This window comes from Neodiprion fabricii, chromosome 3, assembly GCF_021155785.1.
Source record: "Neodiprion fabricii isolate iyNeoFabr1 chromosome 3, iyNeoFabr1.1, whole genome shotgun sequence".
Classification (NCBI taxonomy): domain Eukaryota; kingdom Metazoa; phylum Arthropoda; class Insecta; order Hymenoptera; family Diprionidae; genus Neodiprion; species Neodiprion fabricii.
In genome coordinates, this window is record NC_060241.1 from 31,007,861 (window position 1) to 31,028,324 (window position 20,464).

The following is a 20,464-nucleotide window of genomic DNA, read 5'->3' on the forward strand; positions in this document are numbered from 1 at the left end:
AAAGGGCCGTGTAGCAGCCACGAAAGCGAGAAGAATCTATCGAATCGGGATATAAGGTGTATAATACAACATCATGCAGAGAAATTTAGTTAAACAAGAACTATTAGATACACGCAAATTCCCGTTTACAAGGTAGGACTAAAAATTTTCGCAAGTCACGAAACGCCGAGAATGACGCGAACTTTTTGCATCGAGCTGACTGCCGTTCGGCCAGGTCAGCATTTTCGAATTTGTGAGTCAGGGTCTTCGGGTTCTGCAGGTCATCATAGACGCCGGATCGGATTTCAAATTCTCCGCATTAATACCTAACCGTAAATACGTGTCCGCTACAACTGCGAAGCGTTACAAATACTTGCAAGTAATTTCATTCCTTTTTCTATATCAGGATGATTTTTTTACACATTTCTACGAGTTCGTTACACCGCATCATCATATCTTCGTGTCGAGTTATCATAAATAATAATGGCAGTTATTACGTACACGGCAAGTTTCGACTCCGTGTTAAAATTTGGGCAACTACAGGTACAGGTACAAAATTCGAACTCTTTTATACCGTTTGGTATTACACGCTTGAGGAAGTTGACGAGATGACCGCACGCGTAATAGGTATTACACAAACAAGATTGAAACACGCGGATGCTAACAAAGGCTCTTCATCACGATATGACGAATACGGACCGACGGCCTAGGAGGTCGTAATCGTCAGCACAATCTTCGTGGAATCGACCGACAAGGAGTGATGCAAAAATCATTCATCCAACTTTCTTCGGACCGAATATTACGGCATACGAGTGACGTATTCCTGCTCGAAAGTATAATTATTGCAAACAATTGTTGAGACCGAAAATATACCCCTTAATTAATTTCGTATGTAAATATGTGAGCACAGTTTTCTTTTCTTGTCTTGTCATTGTGTACACGGTGATATTTGTACGCGAATTGTAATAAACGTGGGTAAATGTCAAAGAAGATAACGGTTCGGGACAATGCTATGCAATGCCGTACTTAATTGTGATTGTGATAATTGTTTTTTGTTTTATAATTTGATAAAGCCGACCAAGAAAAGAAACGGTTCTACGCTTTAACGCAATAAAAAAAAAAGTCCGCCAAACGACTCCGCCTTTATTCCAAGCAGCGATACGGTTACTTCAACTATATAAGAACCATATTTTTGATTTGCATCGAATATCATGATTATTTTCGACTTCACTACAGGGAAAATGAATCAAGAATACGGTTCTTACTTCAGCTCCGATGATAAACATGTCTCCTGATGTTCACCGTTCGTTGGTTCGTTCGTCGGATATTTGGCACCAAATACGTGACTGTAACAATATATTCGGTTTAGTTGTAGCGCATGGCGTTCAGAGGCAACGCAATATAGACGGACAGCGAATCGGTGTATCTAACGGATTTTACCGCAAAGTAACGAAGGCGTTTATCTCGAGAAAAGAATTTAAAATGATACAAACGGAAACCGCGTGTATCCCGTCAACTTAACAACGGTGACGTTATATAGAAGGAAAAAAAAAATTATAGAAGACAATGAGAAATTGCCAGTTTAAAATGTCAAACAATATATACACACGTAGTAGCATTGACACAGCCGTCCTGTAAACAATCAGAAAATGAAAAGCAGATACTCGCTGTCAAATCTCGCAGGAACAAATAAGATCTGTAATGCTGTTAGAATGTAGTGTAATGCTTATACTGATAAGCACAAGGTTCGTTCGCCTCTTTGGATAAATCGTGTAATAACAATGTAATAGTCGCGATTATTCATGTTCTTGCACTCGAGGTATAATGTCCGTTAAGAAATAGACTTAATCCTCGTCATATTACATATTCCAGCTTCTCGACGATTATTTTTAACCCTCGAATACGAATATCTCATTAGCAAGTCGTCTGTAATGCTTCTCGTACGGTGGTTGAATTGCTTGTAACAACGTATAAATCACGAAAGTGAGTATCGCACTGAAGTATACACGTGTATTTATACAAACTCTTCCAAGTTTTTGACCTTTATACTTGCCTACCTACACGTCATGCCTCTACGTGAGGATCGTTACGTTTTCTTTCTCATGAAGCGGGATTCAATCCGTCACTGTTCGGGTGCGTAATCTCAACGAAAGAGCGGCAAGAAATAAAGAAGAAGAAGAAGAAGAAGAAGAATAAAAGATGAGAGGAGAGGAGAGGCGAGGAGAGATGTGTATAATACATGTACAGCGGGAAAAAAATTGTCCCTCTTCTCTAACCAGTATGTAAACTCCTCGTTGCTCAAGGCGAGACCTTTTTAGCTATAAAGAGAAATTTTCACTAATTATGATCCCGCATACAGTCATATACCTATAAAGTATGAACATGTGTAAATCGACGATGCGCTATTTGCTCTGCTAGAGGAATCCGACTAATAATCGTATCTAGCATCGCATGAAAAATCTGATATTTACGTGTGATTTTGAAATAGTGCTAACCGGACATGCCGCTAATCGTAAGAATAAGAAATTACTCGGGTATTGTAAGATTTGTTGATTCGTACTCTTATATATATTATATACCTACCTACCGTGTATATCTAGTAGAGAACTCGACGTTCCATTTTACGTCCGTACTTTACACATATACCAATCGATCGATAAGATCGGAGAATTTAATACGACAAGCGAGTCACGTAATAACGCCTGGTGTTCGCCCGACACAAAATAAAACTAAATGAGTGTAACTTTCTAGCTCTCCCCGCTAGTGAGAGTCGAAAAATTATTACGGTATTGGCTAGCAGCAGATGCAACGTGATATTTTGAAAGGTCTTTTGGTATATTACGTCATTCCTGAGTACTAACGATTATAAATCAGGACTAAATTATTCATCGATGCAAAATAATACGACAATATTTTCGAGAATTGATTTTAAAGAATCCGATCTATTCTATATGTTTCTCGGTCCGAGAAAACTTACCTGATACTACCAGAGCTATGTTGGAACAACCGACCATGGTCAGGTTCGTCGACATGGTTCTGATAATGTTGTCTTCCGTATTTGGAAGAAATTGTTTCGTTAGTCTCGGCATGATAAAAAATCCCAACATTGACAAACGGTCGCGTTTTGAATAGGACAGTTTTTTCGTTACTCCGATAATCTTTCATTAGAGAATTCCATCGAAACATTCCGTTCAACTATTTTTTTTTTTTTTTTATTTACGCTCCTCATCTTTCACGCCGAAGTGACCAAGAAGATGGTACAGAGCAGAGTTGATTGGCAGGTAATTGATAAGCGATGCAAATTCATGTTCAAGGAATTTCATCAAACAGCCGTCACGTTTTCAGGCATGCCTGAACTCGTTAATATAGAGACGTGTTCAATTTCGCGGTTGATGGCCTGCCGGCTACCGTATCACTTTATGATCCTATTCCGTGATCATTTGCCTCTAAATCGCCGTTAGAACGAGCTACGAGATATCAAGTGCGAGTACACAGCATAAAGCAGAGAGAAATATTCTGCGAGGAAAAAAAATATTGATCATTTACCACTAGAGTTCCAATATACGAGATGAGAATATGATCCAAAAATTTTTCGGCCGGAAAGGATGTATAAAGTGTATAGTATATAATATGTATATAATAATACATGCCGGCTTGGATTGGTTTGAGAATACTTTTTACTGCACACCGAGTGCCACTCATCGCCGATGATGAGTCACGGCTAAACCGAGCACTCCTTTAAAAATCCATACACTACACGCCTAATCGCTTAATCATTCGACAAAAAAGCGTCTCTCCTCCGAGTTGTCACATTATAAGTACATACAATATACGAATGAAATGCATTAAATGATCAGGTACACGCGATAATTAATCAATAATATACGACCTGCAGGTAAAACCCGCGCATAGATACGTGTATGTGGTTAAACGATGTGAAGATTGATCGACAACGGTGCAGGTTAAAGTTACGACACTACCTGAAAAATCAGTCGTATTGATTCCCAACTCTCCCTATGTGTATTTAGTAATTTTCTGAGTAGAAGAAGGACGACGTGTCGCTATTTGCCAGCAGCCACGCCTGCGCGATGGGGGCCTCACCTGTAATCTTTGCTGAATACACGTTGACGCGAAATTCTCGCTGGCGCGAATAGGCGAGTGAGATGGACAGCGTTCAAGATTCAGTGAACGTAAGATGTACATGCGTACATGTGTATATCTGTGTACACATCGTAAGCCAGGGGAAGGGAGAAATTCCTATAACTGCAAAGTGGTAATTTATGCACATGTGTCAGTATACATAGTCGAGCAAACCTGTGCGAAATCGTTATTCTATCGCTGTAAACGATGACATTCCATTTTCATCGTATTTGATTTTTACTTTTTTTTTTTAAATAACATTCTGGTCCGAAAAATTTTGAAAATGTGTTTAGAAATCTGCGATTTTCATATTTTACTTTTACATTGAAACATCGTGCAATTTCGATAATGGAAGGATAAAATTGAAATGATGGTACTCAACACTTCTCTGGGGATAAACAGAGAGCGAGTCATTTTCAAGATGTGACGGCTATGCGTTTTCAACTAAACGTGAGTTAGGTCGACGGTATTGAATACCTTACGATAAGATAAAAATCGGTAAAAAATTAACCGCAAGAAGGGCGATAAGAGAATAAAAATTGAATGATAATAATTTCCAAAAGTTAGCAATAAATTGTTTAAACAAAACATTGTTTTAACAAATTGTCAGGGACTATTTTGTTTGTTTTTTTTTTGTCATGAAATGAATTCGTTTTTTTCTGAATACAAATGAGTTTTTAAAGAATTTTCTTATTATTTTGAAAATTCGTTCAATGTCCTGGAAACTTCTTAATTGTAGTGTACAACGTTTTTACGAAAGAGTATCCAAAATTCACATCTTTGTCTGCATTTGTCAAAATTTAAAATCTTTGAAAACGAGAAATTTCAAAACAATGAGAAAATTCTTTAAAAATTGATGTGCATTCAGAAAAATCGACGTATTCATTTGACGTGACATAAAAAAACGTTCCCTAAAAATTGGTTAAACAATGTTTTCTTAAACAATTTATTGAAAAGTTTTGGGTGTAATTATTAATCAAATTTAATTTTCTCATCGCCTTTATCGTACTTGATCTTTTTTGTTGCGATATTCACGCGACATTCATTGACGTAACCCGATTCGCGTATGGTATACATGAGGTCAGGATCGAGACGTCGCTCTATCCACGAATCCACAGTATTTGTGAAAATACGCGAGGGTCGAATATCGATACGGGGAAGCAGCGAATTCGTTTAAAGCCGGTTGACCAGTAAGTCTGTCGCGGGGAGGATAACTGCCAGCCTGGTTTCAGGTCCAGTTATAAGCCTGTCCTAGGCCACATTCCGACTATGCCACACGCTGGACGAACACCATTTAACGACACTGCAGCAACACCACTGGCAGCAGCGTTCAGCCGAGGAAAATGCCTGCTTTTTAAATAGGTAACGTTGCTATAACCGCTACGCGTATCGTTGCGAAAGTAAGAACGTAAGTTGTTCCGAACGTTCGTCTACTATTCGGGCTTGTCGCCGACAACGAGGAACACAAAATCGGAGAGAAACCGATCGATGAAAAAAAAAATCGGATATTTATTATCATAAGCAAGGCGTTAATTTCATCTTAATTAATTGGTTAAGTTTTCAGATAGAAAAAAACGAAATAGAAAAAACGAACGAAGACTATAAAAATAAATTTCTCGGGGGGAGAAAGTAAGATCGAAAACGAATTTGTGCATATGCACGATTCATGTATTATTCAATCCGCATTCGGTGGTAGAAACATAATGATACGTTTTGCTGTTTAACGACCAAAAATTTTTTCCCGCAGCTGCAAATATCCTGCGTGTTAAACTTAAATAAGCACATACACCGTACGGTGATAATTTTAGTGCGAAAACAAGGTTTTCTATCTTAACTACATTTATCTGTGGTGGATAGGCTTTTTTTCGCCAGTTTTAATTTCGATTTCGTCAATTTGAAATTAATTGCCAGGAAAAAACAAGACACTTTATCGTGACAGTAGTAACAGAAGCAAAATTTATGATCTGTCTGACAAAACAATATAATATTCTTCAATTCCTAAATTGAAATGACCCGAATTGACAGAGGGTTCTGTATTTTTTTTTCTTCCCGACACACACCTCCCATGTTAATGTTCGGTATGACCGAATAACCAGGTTCTATTATTTTCTCGTGACAGTTCGGGTGTGTTATAACTGCAGAAGAAACATTTATACTGTCATTATAAAGCGATAAAAAATGAATGGCCAGCCATCGACATGCGACAAGCATTAAAATCGTTGAGACCGAAAAGTGAAAGGAGATGAACATCGTTGAAAAAAAAAATTACTCATTCGTAACTTTGATACGTAGTATCGGAATTATCTGTTTTTTAGTTCCTGCAGCCGCGTGCACGTCACGCGTTATACGGAAATCTCCTAGACTGAGCGAGAAGATTAATATTCGAAAGAAATAATTGTACTTTGATGGCGTTAATGATTGTGAACCCGTATCATAAAAAACGCGAGAGGAAGAAATACAAGGAAAAATCTGTTTATCGCGTAACTTGCAGTGCTCTGCACGATTTTATTCAGAAGCAACGTTAAATGTCCGCTTATCTTTGTTCATCAGAAGTAAATTACCAGAGAGGATGCGGCGTTATCACTGGGTTAAGTTAAACAGGACGTTGCGGTGGGATGTCCCACTCAGTAACAAGCAACAGTAACCGGGACTTCCTCGGCCAATCTCTGTTGTACTCTCAAACTAACCGACTACCAATTTCATTTATTCTACATTATACTCCGCTATGAAACGGTGAGGGAATATAAACGGAAAGTGAGAAGAAAAAAAATGACAGCGAACAATTCAATCATCATTTGTAGATTACAGAATTTATTTCTTCATTCTTTATTCGTTCCCGAATTTTTTCACCGTGCTTCGTAAAATTAAATCTACATATATGCTGATCGAAGAGAAATAAAATACATATTACAAAAAACCTTAGCGACATAACGTTGCGCGTAGGTAGAAATATTTCGCAGCTCGGGTAGACAGGCATCATATTTATAATGTGTTTGCGGGGCTTAAATGGAGTTTATAACGATCATAACGGTTACATACTTGAATAAACATATCTTTGCAAGGATTTGCACCGTGGTCGTTACATCATTAGCCATGCCCGAGGAATTTTGCGTTGTTGTTTTTAAATTCGCGATGTTGGACGAAGAAATACGTGTGCATAAAATTTATTTTAGAAACAAATATAATTTACATGATATTGCTTAGTGTTTGTTGACAACGTAAGGTTTGCGCATCGCCTTCATTGTTTATCAAAGTTATACATATACGCTCATATTCACATATATGTTATAAACCGTACCTACCTACGTTATCGAAATTGTACATTTATAGTGCTCGTTACATATCGGAATCATGTGGCGTAAGACGGAGTTCTAATAATACGTAATTTTGTACGCATGTAGTTATATATTTTCACTTTTCATCAGTAATGTACTTATTTTTGGTGCAGATGTAGTTATGGATACATTACACAATACGTGAAAGAAGGTTGCAAGCCTCGCCTTCCGGTCGCTCATTTCACTTACATAGACAATTTTGTGCGCTTCTGCCCTTATATTATTCTCAAATACTTATAATAATTATAGGAGTCAATGCAACGCTATAAATTCCCGATTGTTATAAATAATAACACATGAAATGAAATTAATGATGCGAAATTAAATTTTTGAGAACAATAATAATAATTACATTGTTGCCAAATTTTACTATTATACGTGCACAATTTCGAAATTGCTGTATCAGGGTGGCCACTAAACCTCCATCACTAAATTTCCCGACTTTTCCAGGTTTTCCGGAATTCCCTGACCAGTATCTACTCTCGTTATATTTGTAACAAAGGAACAAAAAGTCATTAACGACGTCATTAATTGAGGATGAGAATGTTGTAATTAGAAATTTTTTCAAATGACTAGAGGAAAGCCCGTTACGCTTTACCGCGGATTATATCGTTACGTGCAAAATGTAGAATCATTGGGAGTCTATAAATTAAACTCAATCCAACAGATAAGCGATTAAGCCGAGATTCAGCTGATTGTGAGTCGTGTCAACTATTTAAAAATTGGACAAATTTTAGTGCAAGCAAGATACTAACAGTAGTCTTGTACGATATATGAAAAAAAAAAAAAAAAATTCTCTTCACTGCAAAGAGAAGCCTACGCGGCCATATGGCGAAAATGTTATTACATATTTCTCCCCCTTTCACGATCCACAGCGACATGAGAGAATTTTATGTAGAACATGGGTTTGAAGAGCTTTCATTTAAGCTCTATTTCAATACACTCAATGAACGGAGAGATGACATATATTTTTCTGATTCTCTATACTCATTTGAACGTACTATTTTTGATCGTCTGGTGGTTTCTGATAATTGCAAAGTAAATTTTTGCTGGTAGTTTCCACTTTGATGTCCTTGGTGCAAGTCTTTTGCACCACTTGAGATGCTTTTTATGGATATACTTGTACAATTGAATACTTGAGTAACGGAAAACTTAATCTGTAGGTTAGCACTGTTTTCCTTATCACCATCAACCGCAAACAAAGCGGTTCATTTATTGTATTCCTCGTTATAATTAGCTTGGGTCTCTGTATTACATCATGAATCTGAACACAAAGAATATTAAAATATAATACTTGAATCCAGTATAATAACACACAATTATTACCATTATTACACTGTAACGAAAAGCGACGGATCCGTGAAAATTTAAAAACTCACCCATTCGTTCAAAAGTCAATAATGATGATAATAATTTAAAAAAAAAGCAATCGGAGAGTACGCGAATTATGTCGGTGTAGTCGAGAAAGAGTTTCCTCACTTCGTCGAGACGTGATTGATAAGAGGTAAAAGACGCTTCTATTTATAACGTGTGTACCTGGGTACCGACGGTACATACGTTCATACATATTACCCGGTCGTGACGTTAGATTTACCGGATCGCACTCCCTGGGACTCGTATATTAGCATACCAATTCTCCTTCTTCTCCCCGACATTGTGCTTCTTGTTGTTCCCTTTTCTGTTGACATTATGCTAAGCTTCGAAGAGAGAGACTAAGAAGCTGACGAACTTGCCATTGTCCGTAGCGGCTATTTTCTGCCTTCAAGTTTATTATATACTCTCTTGTCTCTGAGTCGGGTCTCCGATCCTCCTCATGCATGCTCTGCGATTCATAGATCATGTACAGAGACCGTCGACTCTCTCCCGTTATTAGTCCGCTCGTTGTGAAGCTGTTCTCCTGAAGTGAGCTTCTCACTAAGGATTTCTAAATTTGTGGCAAAATTTCAATATCTGCACGGCGCGCGAAGTCCGAAAATAAAGTCACTGTATATTGGATTTTTTAATCTCCAAGAGAGGAGGCCCTTCCAGTTCCCGGTTCGTTAGCCACACCACAGACTCTTTTGTTGTTGTTGTTGTTCGAGAGATGGATGAAGGATTCTCTCCCTTTGACCGTCATACTTTGTGCCTTTGTAAAAACTACTCACCAAAACACGACGCGAGATCTGCGTTCGGTCGTGTAACAGGTAACGCGCGTGCTTTTAGCGGTAAATTCGGTCGCTCTTTTCTTCTCTCCGACGATTATACCTCCTACACCGTATCGTCTCTCCTCGCTACAAAGAACTTTGCGGAATCTCCGCAGGATATTTATCATCCCGGGTATACGACGTCGTATATTTTACGTTGGTATGGTATACCAACATGCTCCTTTTTCATTCCCTCGCTCACCGGCATCCGGCTGCCGCTGCTGCTGTTTCTGATGCTGTTGCAGCAGGAGTGGAAACTTTAATGTCAGGATTCAAGGATGAGGTGTATCAATGAAAAGAATTTTTCAAGTTTTTAAGATATTCAGCTTGTCAATATTTCTGTCTAGGAATATAAAACCGAGGACGAATGAAAATCGTTATCAAATATATAAATATATATATATATACGTATGTATGGGGCATTCTATTTCAGATCGATCTGAGTTTGAAACTTGACCATACCGATTTGACTTGCGATTTTGTAACTCTAGAAAGCAGTAATTTTTTCTTCTAGAAATTTTTCAAAACGACCATATTGACCATGTACCGTGATCAGGACAATTAAAAAATTTGAATTAAAAAAAAAGCAGCAAAAAAACTATAAGATAGGTTAAGCTCTATAGCATTGGTGAATCTTCGCAGGCATATCCGGTTAGAATTTAATACGTAATTGAAACAGCTGTGGTATTACAACTTGACTAATGACTATTGAACGAACGATCACAATGTTTAAATAATTTTTCTTACAGTTACATAAAACCGACGAATTTTTCTCAAGTTTCTCCGAGGTTTGAATATAATGTTCCTATAATTACTACGACGCACCGCGTATACAGTTTTACAGTATATGCGACGACACTGATCGTAAGACCCTTGTGAGCGAAGCCCTTCGAAGAGTGACGTCAGAGAGCAAAACCGGTGCACATGTAGCTTGATACCGTGCACGAAAAAAGAAGGGAAGGTATAAAAGAAGTTCACAATAGCCGGGGTCACGACCATACACCCGATTTTCTTGCTACACTAGGAGTGGTGGAGGTTAGCTACAGTAACGATTTCGAAACGCGAATTTCTGTTCCTGATTTCTATTCGTATAATACCAGCCTGTCTCTTCCCGTTCTCATTAGGTACTCCTTGGTTGTTCTAACAGCAGCATGCGTATAATGATACGGCAAAGTGATATAAGTGTGAAGAATCGGTGATAATGCATGCAGGGGCGAGAATGAAAAGAATATCCCTTCCAGCCGGAATACCGAAGTTTTCTTCACACGCGCGCATTACCTGGATTTTCTCACAAGGGTCGAATGACTCTTTATTTCACATCTCTATGCATATAACAATGCCAAGCTGGGCCATCTGAATTCTACAGCGACCGTCAAAAAAATTAATCGCATCGTTTTCATAATGTATTTTTAATTTCTTTCAGAGTGAAATAAGCTAAAAAAATCGTTAAGACGTGAGCTTGCATTGGAATAATGAAGCATGTATACCTAGATGGAAAAAATCTAACGTGATTAATTCCAACAATAAACGTGAGAATCATACGAGAGGCTTTGCGGGTAACGATTAGGCGAGTCAATTGATAAAATCGAAAACTCGCGACGCTGCAAGTATACCTGGAGTGAAGAAACGGCGCGCATGCTTTGAATAATGAAAAAAAATTATTAGCCTTCTTCGAAATTCAAGACGCGATAGTTACTTCCATCGGGCAGCGACGGTTTTAACGAGGCTCAATCTCTATCGAAGAAAGTGAAAGACTCGAGCAGAGGCCACTGTCTCCGGATAAACGTCCTCGAGTATCGCGAAGAACAATCTCTCCTCGTGTTCCGTTGCTGAAACGACGATCTACCTTGATGGAGTTGGAAAAAAAGAATCACAGAGCCACATTCACAGGTCTCTTTCACTCCTTTGTCAATTTGAAGTATCGGTGAATCTGTGACTTGATCGTTACACGACGGCTACTTGGCATACGGATCAGTGTTCAGATTACTTTGAATAAATGATCACACAATTAAGTATTATCGGTAGGAAAAAATGTTGGACGATGATGAATTGCGTACTTGCGGTATAGCCGTACAATCAAATGGTATTTGTAGTTCGCTGACTTTTCTAGGTGTTCCAAAATCAAAATCCGTTAATATTCTGGTGTGAAACACAGGTTTCGCAGTTTCGAACACCAGCGAACCGCGATAGCAGGTGATGATATTAGACGTAGCGCGTTATTTTCCGTAATTGAGTAAACTTAGCGACGTCCGACGTCGAGATTAGTTACAAGTGCGCCAACGGCGTAAGAATAAACGATTTCCTCACCTTTGGCTTGACGCGTTTTCTCTTAACCCTCAGCCCGTCGTTCTCAATGTAATCCGGCACCTCTTCGCGATTGATGAAATTAAATACCATCGTGTTGTTCTGATCGTTCCAGGGCTTGGTATCCCACAGTCCACCACCACCACCATTACCACCATTACCACCATTGCCACCGACACCTCCACCACCACTGTTGGAGTTAGTTTTCTTCACTGGTTGAATTTCCTCGGCACTCTTTAAACTGACGACAACTTTGGTCGGCTGTTCGATGCTCTTCGCCCTGTTGATCAGGTTCTTTTCGATCTCTCTGTTGCTGAGATTCTGTTGCGGCACCTGCGTCTTCGTCGATACCAACGGTCTGATTATACCGATTTGTTTCTGGGGCGGAGAGGAGCTCTCAGTCTTTTGCGTCTTTATCATTTTCGCTTCGTTGCATTGCGGGTATGACGTCGTGCTCGTCGTGCTCGTCGCGACGTTTGACTTGAGCAATCCGAGGCTGGATATCGCCCCGATCGGCTTTCCGTCACCCTGGTAACTCCTGGCCACATCCTGGACGCGGTTGACGGTCTTCTCGGCGACGACGCCCGCTCCGTCCTTGCCCTCCGTCGCTTCGCCGTTCGCCGTCGGTTCGACCTTGTCCTCTGACTTGGTCACCGGGATTTCGACGGCTTTGCTCCTGTCAGGAACCGGCGGAGGCGTCCTTACGACCACGCCGGGAATCGCGGTTCCGTCTTGAGTGTCGTCAGTCTTATTGAAGGGGGCTTCGTTAACGGATCTCCGGGCACAACCAGGTAGGTAATTTTTCCCGCAACTCGATTCGGGCCGGTCGTTGAAGCTAAACTGCATCGTCGTCCCGGCTTTCGCGATGTTTTCCAAAGCTGTTTTCGAAATGCTTTTACCTCCATCGACGACCTCCTCTCCCTCCTCCCTCTCATCCCGCCGCTCGCCGAGGCTCTCGACCGGTGAAACGGGCCGCGGAATTTCCATTCTCTGCTCACCGGACGTTTCTGCCCCGGCTCTCGAGGGATCCGACACCGGTTTCGAAATTTCCAACTCCGAGGAGGCTACGGAGGAATTGGCGAAATTATTCTGATCTTGGATGATATCCTTCTTCGGAGACAACGGGGAGGACGATTTTCCCGGGGATATTATTCTCGGTCGGGGCTCCGGCGTCGAGGGTGGCGATTTTATTTTCGATTTTGCGAGAAAGGGGGGCTCGGGACTCGCCGCCGGTGAGAATTTGAACTTGCAGAGCGGCTCCGGCGACGCTGATGGGGAGCGGAGTTTTTCTATCTGTTGAAACTTGCTGACGACGGAGGAAACCGACTGAACAATGGGCTCGGTGATAACGCCTTCGTTGTGGAAGTTACTATCGGGATGTTCGAGTCTCTCTACGGTCGGCACAGCGGGGACGGTGAAGCTTTTCTTCGGCGAGCTAGGCGGCAGCTTGTTGCTGACACCGTTCGCAAACGGTTTCGGCTGCAGCGGGGGTTTCGGTATGACAATCTTCTTCTGGTTCTGGGCCTTGAAAGTGTCGTTGATCGTCTTGAAGGTAGCGACCTTGGCCGCGACCTCGCCCTTGGGTTTCAGCTTCTTCGTCGACCCTTCGAATATCCGCATTGTGGTTTTGACTAGATCTGGAGGGGGCCGTTCGGTCTCGTCGACGACGAGTTTCACCCTCCGAGGCTTGTTGAGCGGCTTCGGTCTGTCCGGATCTCCGAGCTTGCTTTCGATCTTCACGGAGGTTCGGTCGATCAGAATTATGTGATCATTCGGCTCGTGGTGCTTCTTCGCAACGCCGGCGGTGAACCGACTCGGAACAATGTGCGGGGTAAAATCGTCCGACACGGAATTGTATCTGAGGAGAGTCTCGACGCTGCGAGCCCTCTTCATCGAGTCGTTGCCTCGATCGGCGTTCCTGTACCGTTCGCTCTTGGCCAAAACACCGGGCACGGCGTTCCTCTTTGTGTATTTCCTCTGGGACTTTTCGGCGGTAACGTCGTCGTCGCAGTCGAGCAGATCCTCGAGACTGGCGGCCCGGCGAAAATTCTGCACCGACGGTCTGCTCTTGTTCATCTCCCTGAGGGTGAGGTTAAGGTACTTGCTTTTCAACCTGTTCACGATCCCCGGTCCGTACTGCAGCTCCTCGGAACTGTCGCTCTCCCCGTCCTCGCTGGCCGTTCCGTCGTTTGTGAACTTTGACAGCTCCATGTCTGCGGACTTGCTGGACTTCAACTTGCCCGCGATGTCTCTTGACTCGGATTTGTTGTCGACCATTTTATCGCTAACCGCGTTCAAATCATAATCCGCGTCGGAACACAACGCGTCCGTATCAAGGCGCATGTTGCCCGCGACTGTGTGTCGCTGGCGATGATGATGGTGCTGCTGCTGGTTTTGATGGTTCGACGATCCGCCGTCGGCGGCGCTAGTTACCGCCGAGTGAAACAGTTGCTGGTGAGGAGCGAAAACACCGACGCAATGCGAGTCGATCGCGGCGGCCGCGCCGCTCGTTCGCTGCGCCGACTTGCAGCCTGCTGCACCACCACCACCACCTACTACTACACATTCGTGCTGCCCCGAAAGAACGCTCGTCAAACCGTTATCAAAACTCTCGGCCCCTCCCGCGGAGCCGATTACGGCCGTGCAAAGTTTCACGCTGGCTCCGTTGCTCGCCAATACCTTGCTCTGCTGACGTCTACGCTGTATCAGGTCCTTTTTCCATTGGGGAATATTCTCCGACTGGATACCCGTCGACGAGCTTGTTGTGGAGGCCATGTTTCCCGCACCTCCCTCCTCAGCGATCCTTACCTGCTGCTTATACTCGACTACCGGATCCTGCACATTTCCCCCCCCCCCTGCTTCCGACGATGTTCTCACCTCGGTTTTCACCCGCACCTTATTTCAATTTGTTGTATTTAATAAATACTACGCCCGGGACAAGTCGACGACTCCTCCGGTTCGCCCGATACACCTGCCCGACACCGACACGGATGATAAGCCCTGCGTGTCGCTCGCTGGGGCCCCGCGCCCCCAATGTGACGTCACACTCGGCACTCGCCGCTCGGCGGCTTCCCAACCAACCGAGTCTCGAACCTATCTCGAATGTCTGCTTGAAAATCGAAACGCCCAGATGCGCGGGCACCGTCCGAATCCAATGCTGACGCTTGATCCTTGCGCTGTTTTTCGACTTTTAATCCCCCCTTGCAGGGGGAATTTTTGTTTCTCGTTCATTACGATACGGACGACTGGTTGAATTTTCCGCACTTGAGAACGGTAAATATAAGGTAGCGAATCGGGAACGGTAGAGGTGTAACGAAATTCATAATCATGACCCCGTTACAAACGTGTGAAAATTTTAATCCACGCCGAGTGCGGCGATGTCGTGCTGGCCGAAACGCGCCGCAGTGAAAGTAAAAAACTTTCAGTCGCGACGATCAAGGTCATGCGTGTGTTGCACACATTCTCCGTTGGCGGAAATTATTACAAGCGGAATATTTGAAATGCCGCATCTTTGGTGCACAGTGCTGTTCACGGCGTATTTTATTGTAAAATTAGTCATCACGTTCGAATGAATCGCGTGCAGAACCCGAATAACGGTCGTTAAATCTCGCGATAAAATTTGACGAGTTTTACCGCTATGCGGGGAAAGTTCCTGTCAGCTGTTACGGAAGTCGGATGATTCACGTCGAATCCATCATTCTCAGCTTAGCATTGTGGTGTTAAAGATAACGCACGACGCTTAACCATGCGCGATTTGCCGTAAGCCAGTAAGAGTGAATTTCAACTTTTGATCCACGCTCTTGTTACGTTGGCTATACCGTTCTGGTTACGCCGTTTCGCGTACGACTCTATCCTCACAAATTTCATAACTATATGTTACCCAATAGCCGTATACGCGCGAGCTTACACGAGCTTACCGTTACACCTGGAATTCAAAAACAAACCACAATACTAGGTGCTCGTTATACATTATTATGTGTACCAATGACGCTTTTTGCATGTTCAATGAACGTAGTGAGTACCGTGCGTAATCGTCGTAGGTTTCCTCGATTATACCATAACGCGTCTTGTACGAGACGCGCTAACTCGAAACTTGACACTTTTTGTACAAGTCTATACACAGTGAATATTACGTACAAGGTAAACTCTTCTTCCCGCAGAGGTCGTGGTAGATACACACGGTAGCTGGTTTGCTGGAGCTATTATTATTTTGACGCAGTAATGAGACCGCATCAAAATACGCTCCAATTAGTTAGGTTAATAGTTTAAACCGCGCGTTCTTCTCATACAGGTAAGTAAATTATCGCTCTGCACAGTTAAAAAACCAGAATTCTCAACACTTATGTCGGTCGATGCACCGCAACATTCTTTAGATAGCTACAGGATCGTAACATCGTCATTTTTATTAACGTCGACGGATAAACGACTCATTTTCAGGTAAATGTATAGTAAAAAATCGACCCTTCCTTTCGGGGCGCATCGGGCATTAAGAATATTTTGACACTCCAATTGACTGTCTTACATGTAAGTGACAAAATTCGCCGAAAATTCCCGTTTGACAAGGTTGTCAAGGTGAGTATATAACATAAATAAGGCGAGAATGTCGGTTCACCTTTGCGGTTGCAATTTTTGCTCATTTTAACGGGTTGTCGGCTGTATACTTTGGACTGAGGAATCCGCACCGTCGGTAACTAATAAGAATACAGTTTCCGGCACAACTCGAAAATACAAATGTATTGCATATCTTTTAACTCGTTCAAGCTAGTGATGGTAATGCTATCAGACAGAATGGTATGAAAATGAATTTTACAAGTAAAACACCACCATTGACGTACAGAAACGATTGAATTTAAAATCAATTTCAGATGATCAAGAAGATTAAATGATACACGGCATTGCGTGCATATAATAATAATTGAGTCCTTGAGAACCGACCGTGACGAGGCTTGACGATCGACGTTTTCTCTCAAATAGTTCTACGAAAAAATTGCAATTAACCACGATCGACGTAGCCGCTGATTGTTGCTTCTGTCCCGCGGATACGAAATAATTACCATGGGCTACATGAATATCGCTGTAACAACCTCGAGATGGATTCACTAAATTGTCACGCATCGCTTCGTCGACGGATATGTACACAATGCTGTTTACTGTTGACGATTAAAATTGCGGCAATTATACTAAATTTTACAGTTTGCAGAATCGATGGAAGCGAGCAACATGATATCCCGTAATAGCTACAATAAAAAAAACTGTATATTACGCACAGACACCGCGTTTACAGTACGAGAACGCAAACAATTGGATAACCGTTATAAAAATACAGTTCGTGATCAGTTCACGCGTAAACATGACCGAATATATCATAAGCAACGCCTCGTGGACTGCTTAAAAGAAAAAAAAACGAAAAAGGTAACGCCGATACTGTAGAATATATCACGAAGAGTCATTCAAATCAATGCTGAGTAGTTCGCGATCAGATTTTTTGCAACCGGAGAGGCACGCACGACCCGTACGTGATCATGACAATATTTTTCGCCCGTCAAATCGTAAACCTCTAAGTCTTATTTACTTGAAACGATTTCCGTGCGTGCCTGAAACCTTCTTTTCACAATTTTGCCGCGCGCTGATTGATCGCCATTGAAGTGCTGAACTCGTTGTCGTCCAAGATGGCGACCGCTCACGAGCCATGGTGCGTACGGAACCAAAACCAGTTCCGCAACGAACCAGTTTGGAACTAGTTTTCAGTAGTTTTTTCACGAGCTAGCCGAGTTTCAGGCCAATACTTGGCAAATGTGGATTTCGCTTGAAACCGGCGTAACGAGAGGGAAGTCTAGACTCTGAGAATGGCCGAACATAATTCAAAAAACGGTAAGCGTGAAACTGTCCATTCGACGCTAGTGGTTCGGCGATTACCTGTGTATTCCGTTTCAACTTATTTTAATCTACACCCAGAGCGGCAGACAAACAGCCGAAGATTGTTATCTGAAAGTCAAGCGTTATGCGCAGTTCTTGCTCTTTTTTAAACTCTTGCTTACGAATTTATTCAATCATATCAAAAAACAACAAGGTTAACCTAACCTCAAGCCTAACTCTATCGACCACTGACATTCGATGTATACAAGACGAATATGTAGAAATCACTCTTCCTTCCACTTTTCAATTGTATATTTTTTTACAACATTATGACAAACATGAAAATTACATGAGATATTTCACCCTAGAAAATGACGATATGCTGGAAATAAAAGTGGAACCTGCCGTTCAGTCGTATACAGAGGTAGAACATGGATACGCGGAATTTGAGAATTCAAATCTTATTCCATCGACGGCTGATGTAGGCGCGCTGAACTTGTGGACGAGCAAAGCGACTAGCTGCCTGATTACCCAGTACAAAAAGTACCGCTCTATGGTTGGTCAGACAACACGAATGAAGAGTCTGAGGGAAATGTTTGAGATGGTATCGTTGGAGATGCAGAAGTATGGCTTCTATTTCAGCGCCCAAAAGTGTGAAAACAAATGGCGAGTATTGGAACGGAAGTACAAGAATCTAGTTTACCGTGAAAAGTTGAAAAAGCCTGGGAGAATGAGGCACTATGGACACTGGGAGCATAAGATAGCCTTGGATGAAATATTCAATGAAAGGAAACGAAAGATGTACTTAGATGACAATGATTATTCACCGCCTGGTGCCTCGAATAAGTTCACGTTAATCTTGCCAAAACCAGGCGGAGATAGCTGCAACAATACAGTTGAGGCCAATCAATCTCAACCCGTCGAAGATCCGCTGGCTGGAGCAACAGTAAATTCTCAAAGTGCCAAGGAATCTGATGAATCTGAAGACCTCCGGACCTGTTTAACCGTAATGTTTGAAAAGTTTTTAGCAAGGATGGACAAAAACTTTATCACTCAACAGCAGAATAAAGAGAGAAGACACAAGGAGAAAATGGCAATTCGACAAAGCGAATTGGAGCTACAAAAGAAACTGTTCAAATTAAAGGAACAGAAAATGGCTCTAAAGAAAAGTCAACTGTTAGCTGCAGCTCAACATGTCCATCTAAATATGGAATGAAAACCAGGAAAATTGACATTTCATACGCTCAACAAATCTACGTTTTTGTACATTGAAGAACAAGTCTTTCTTTGTACATCAAATTCTGCATTCAGCACCGAAATTCAATCTCTGATATAAGTTACCACTGCTCCAACAATGAAAAACTACGCTTCTAGTGATAAGTGTGTAATCCGATTGCGGCAATGTGATTTTAAAGTGGTATCAAAAATTAATTTATTAGTTATTAATTACTTTAATAACTGTTACGATGAATTTCATTGATATTTATAAAGTTTTGTATACATTCCCTGCAAACGTGTGTATACGATTTTCATTTACGTTTATTGTACAGTTATTGATCAATCTAAACAAATAGTCATAATCAACTTCAATTTAATTGTCCGCTGGTTTTTCTTCGATAGCATGTTACTCTAGGTAAGCGGATCTACAATTATGACCTTACCAGCAAACTAACGTAGTTAATTCTATTTATTCTGTGTTTTATAAATAGTTTTGCACTGGCATTATCATTTATTTGCGAATGACTATAATGTATGTATGTACGTTGACAAAACATTGTCATGACTAGCGCTATTATATATATTATACATGCGCAAGGCAGGGCATCCTAGTAATACAGTACAACGGAGTATCTCAAAGTTATCTAGTATTTAGAGCTGTCATCAAAATACTCCTTTTTTTATACAAATAAATTCTTTATTACTTCATTTATAATTTTTGAAATCAAATATTATATAGTCGATGAACTGTATAGACTTGTTATCAACCTTGCATCTCCATTTATCGACCGTAAGTAACATAACGAGTTCTGGGGATAAGTGAGCCACGAACACGAATTTTACACCGCTACTCGGTAAGCCGTCCTGGATACCACTGTTGGCAATTTTTATTCGATCGACATTTTATTAAAGTTCGAGCGATAACGTTTTGAATTTTTTTTCTTATATCTCCATTCTCAAAAATGTACGGTAGTCGTGTATTTATGTAAATTCGAACGGAAAACGTAATTCCTTCCTCATAACCATACAAATTGCTCCGAAAATATTTGTCCTGATTAATAAAAGATCTCAAATAATTTTTGCGATGAACGAAAGTGCGAAAAAAACGGCATGCGTGGGGATTGAATTTTTGTTGATTATGAGAACGTTAAGCGCTTGGCAAAGAAGACTTCTGTTCCAGCGTAGGGTATGCCTGTGTTACGAATGTTGCTTCTGTAATTACGCCTATCAATTATGGCCAACTACTACGTGTGCTCTATACTTGAGCTGCTTCTGATGGCTTAATTTATTGGGTCGAGCTGCAAAGGCTGCAGTAACTGACCTTATTGATCGCGTATAACAACCACCCATTGAGAAGCATTTCGCCGGATTACCTGTCCTCGTATATATCCACGAGAACCATTAAACGCTAGATCATTAATTTTCTTCACTCCTTTTTTGATACTCGTT

At 41.4% G+C, this 20,464-nt stretch overlaps 2 protein-coding genes across 2 annotated transcripts in view; one reads left to right on the plus strand and one right to left on the minus strand.

Moving 5' to 3' along the window:
- LOC124178909 overlaps positions 1 to 15,015 on the minus strand; it is a 33,217-nt gene extending 18,202 nt beyond the window's left edge. The window contains exon 1 of the mRNA XM_046562700.1: positions 11,945 to 15,015. Within this exon, the coding sequence (XP_046418656.1) occupies positions 11,945 to 14,716 (2,772 nt within the window). The 5' untranslated portion in view covers positions 14,717 to 15,015. The remainder of the gene's footprint in view (positions 1 to 11,944) is intronic.
- A 2,388-nt stretch (positions 15,016 to 17,403) lies between these two features.
- LOC124178728 lies at positions 17,404 to 19,723 on the plus strand. The gene is made up of 2 exons (XM_046562299.1): positions 17,404 to 17,812; positions 18,166 to 19,723. Exons 1-2 carry the CDS (start codon positions 17,788 to 17,790, stop codon positions 19,011 to 19,013), a joined length of 873 nt encoding a protein of 290 aa, XP_046418255.1. The 5' UTR covers positions 17,404 to 17,787; the 3' UTR covers positions 19,014 to 19,723.
- The last annotated feature ends 741 nt before the right edge of the window (positions 19,724 to 20,464 follow it).

Coding starts and splice junctions, on each gene's coding strand:
- LOC124178728 (XM_046562299.1), top strand. CDS start 17,788: ATGGCCGAACATAATTCAAAAAACG. Junction 17,813..18,165: donor CGAACATAATTCAAAAAACG/GTAAGCGTGAAA, acceptor ATTTCACCCTAG/AAAATGACGATATGCTGGAA.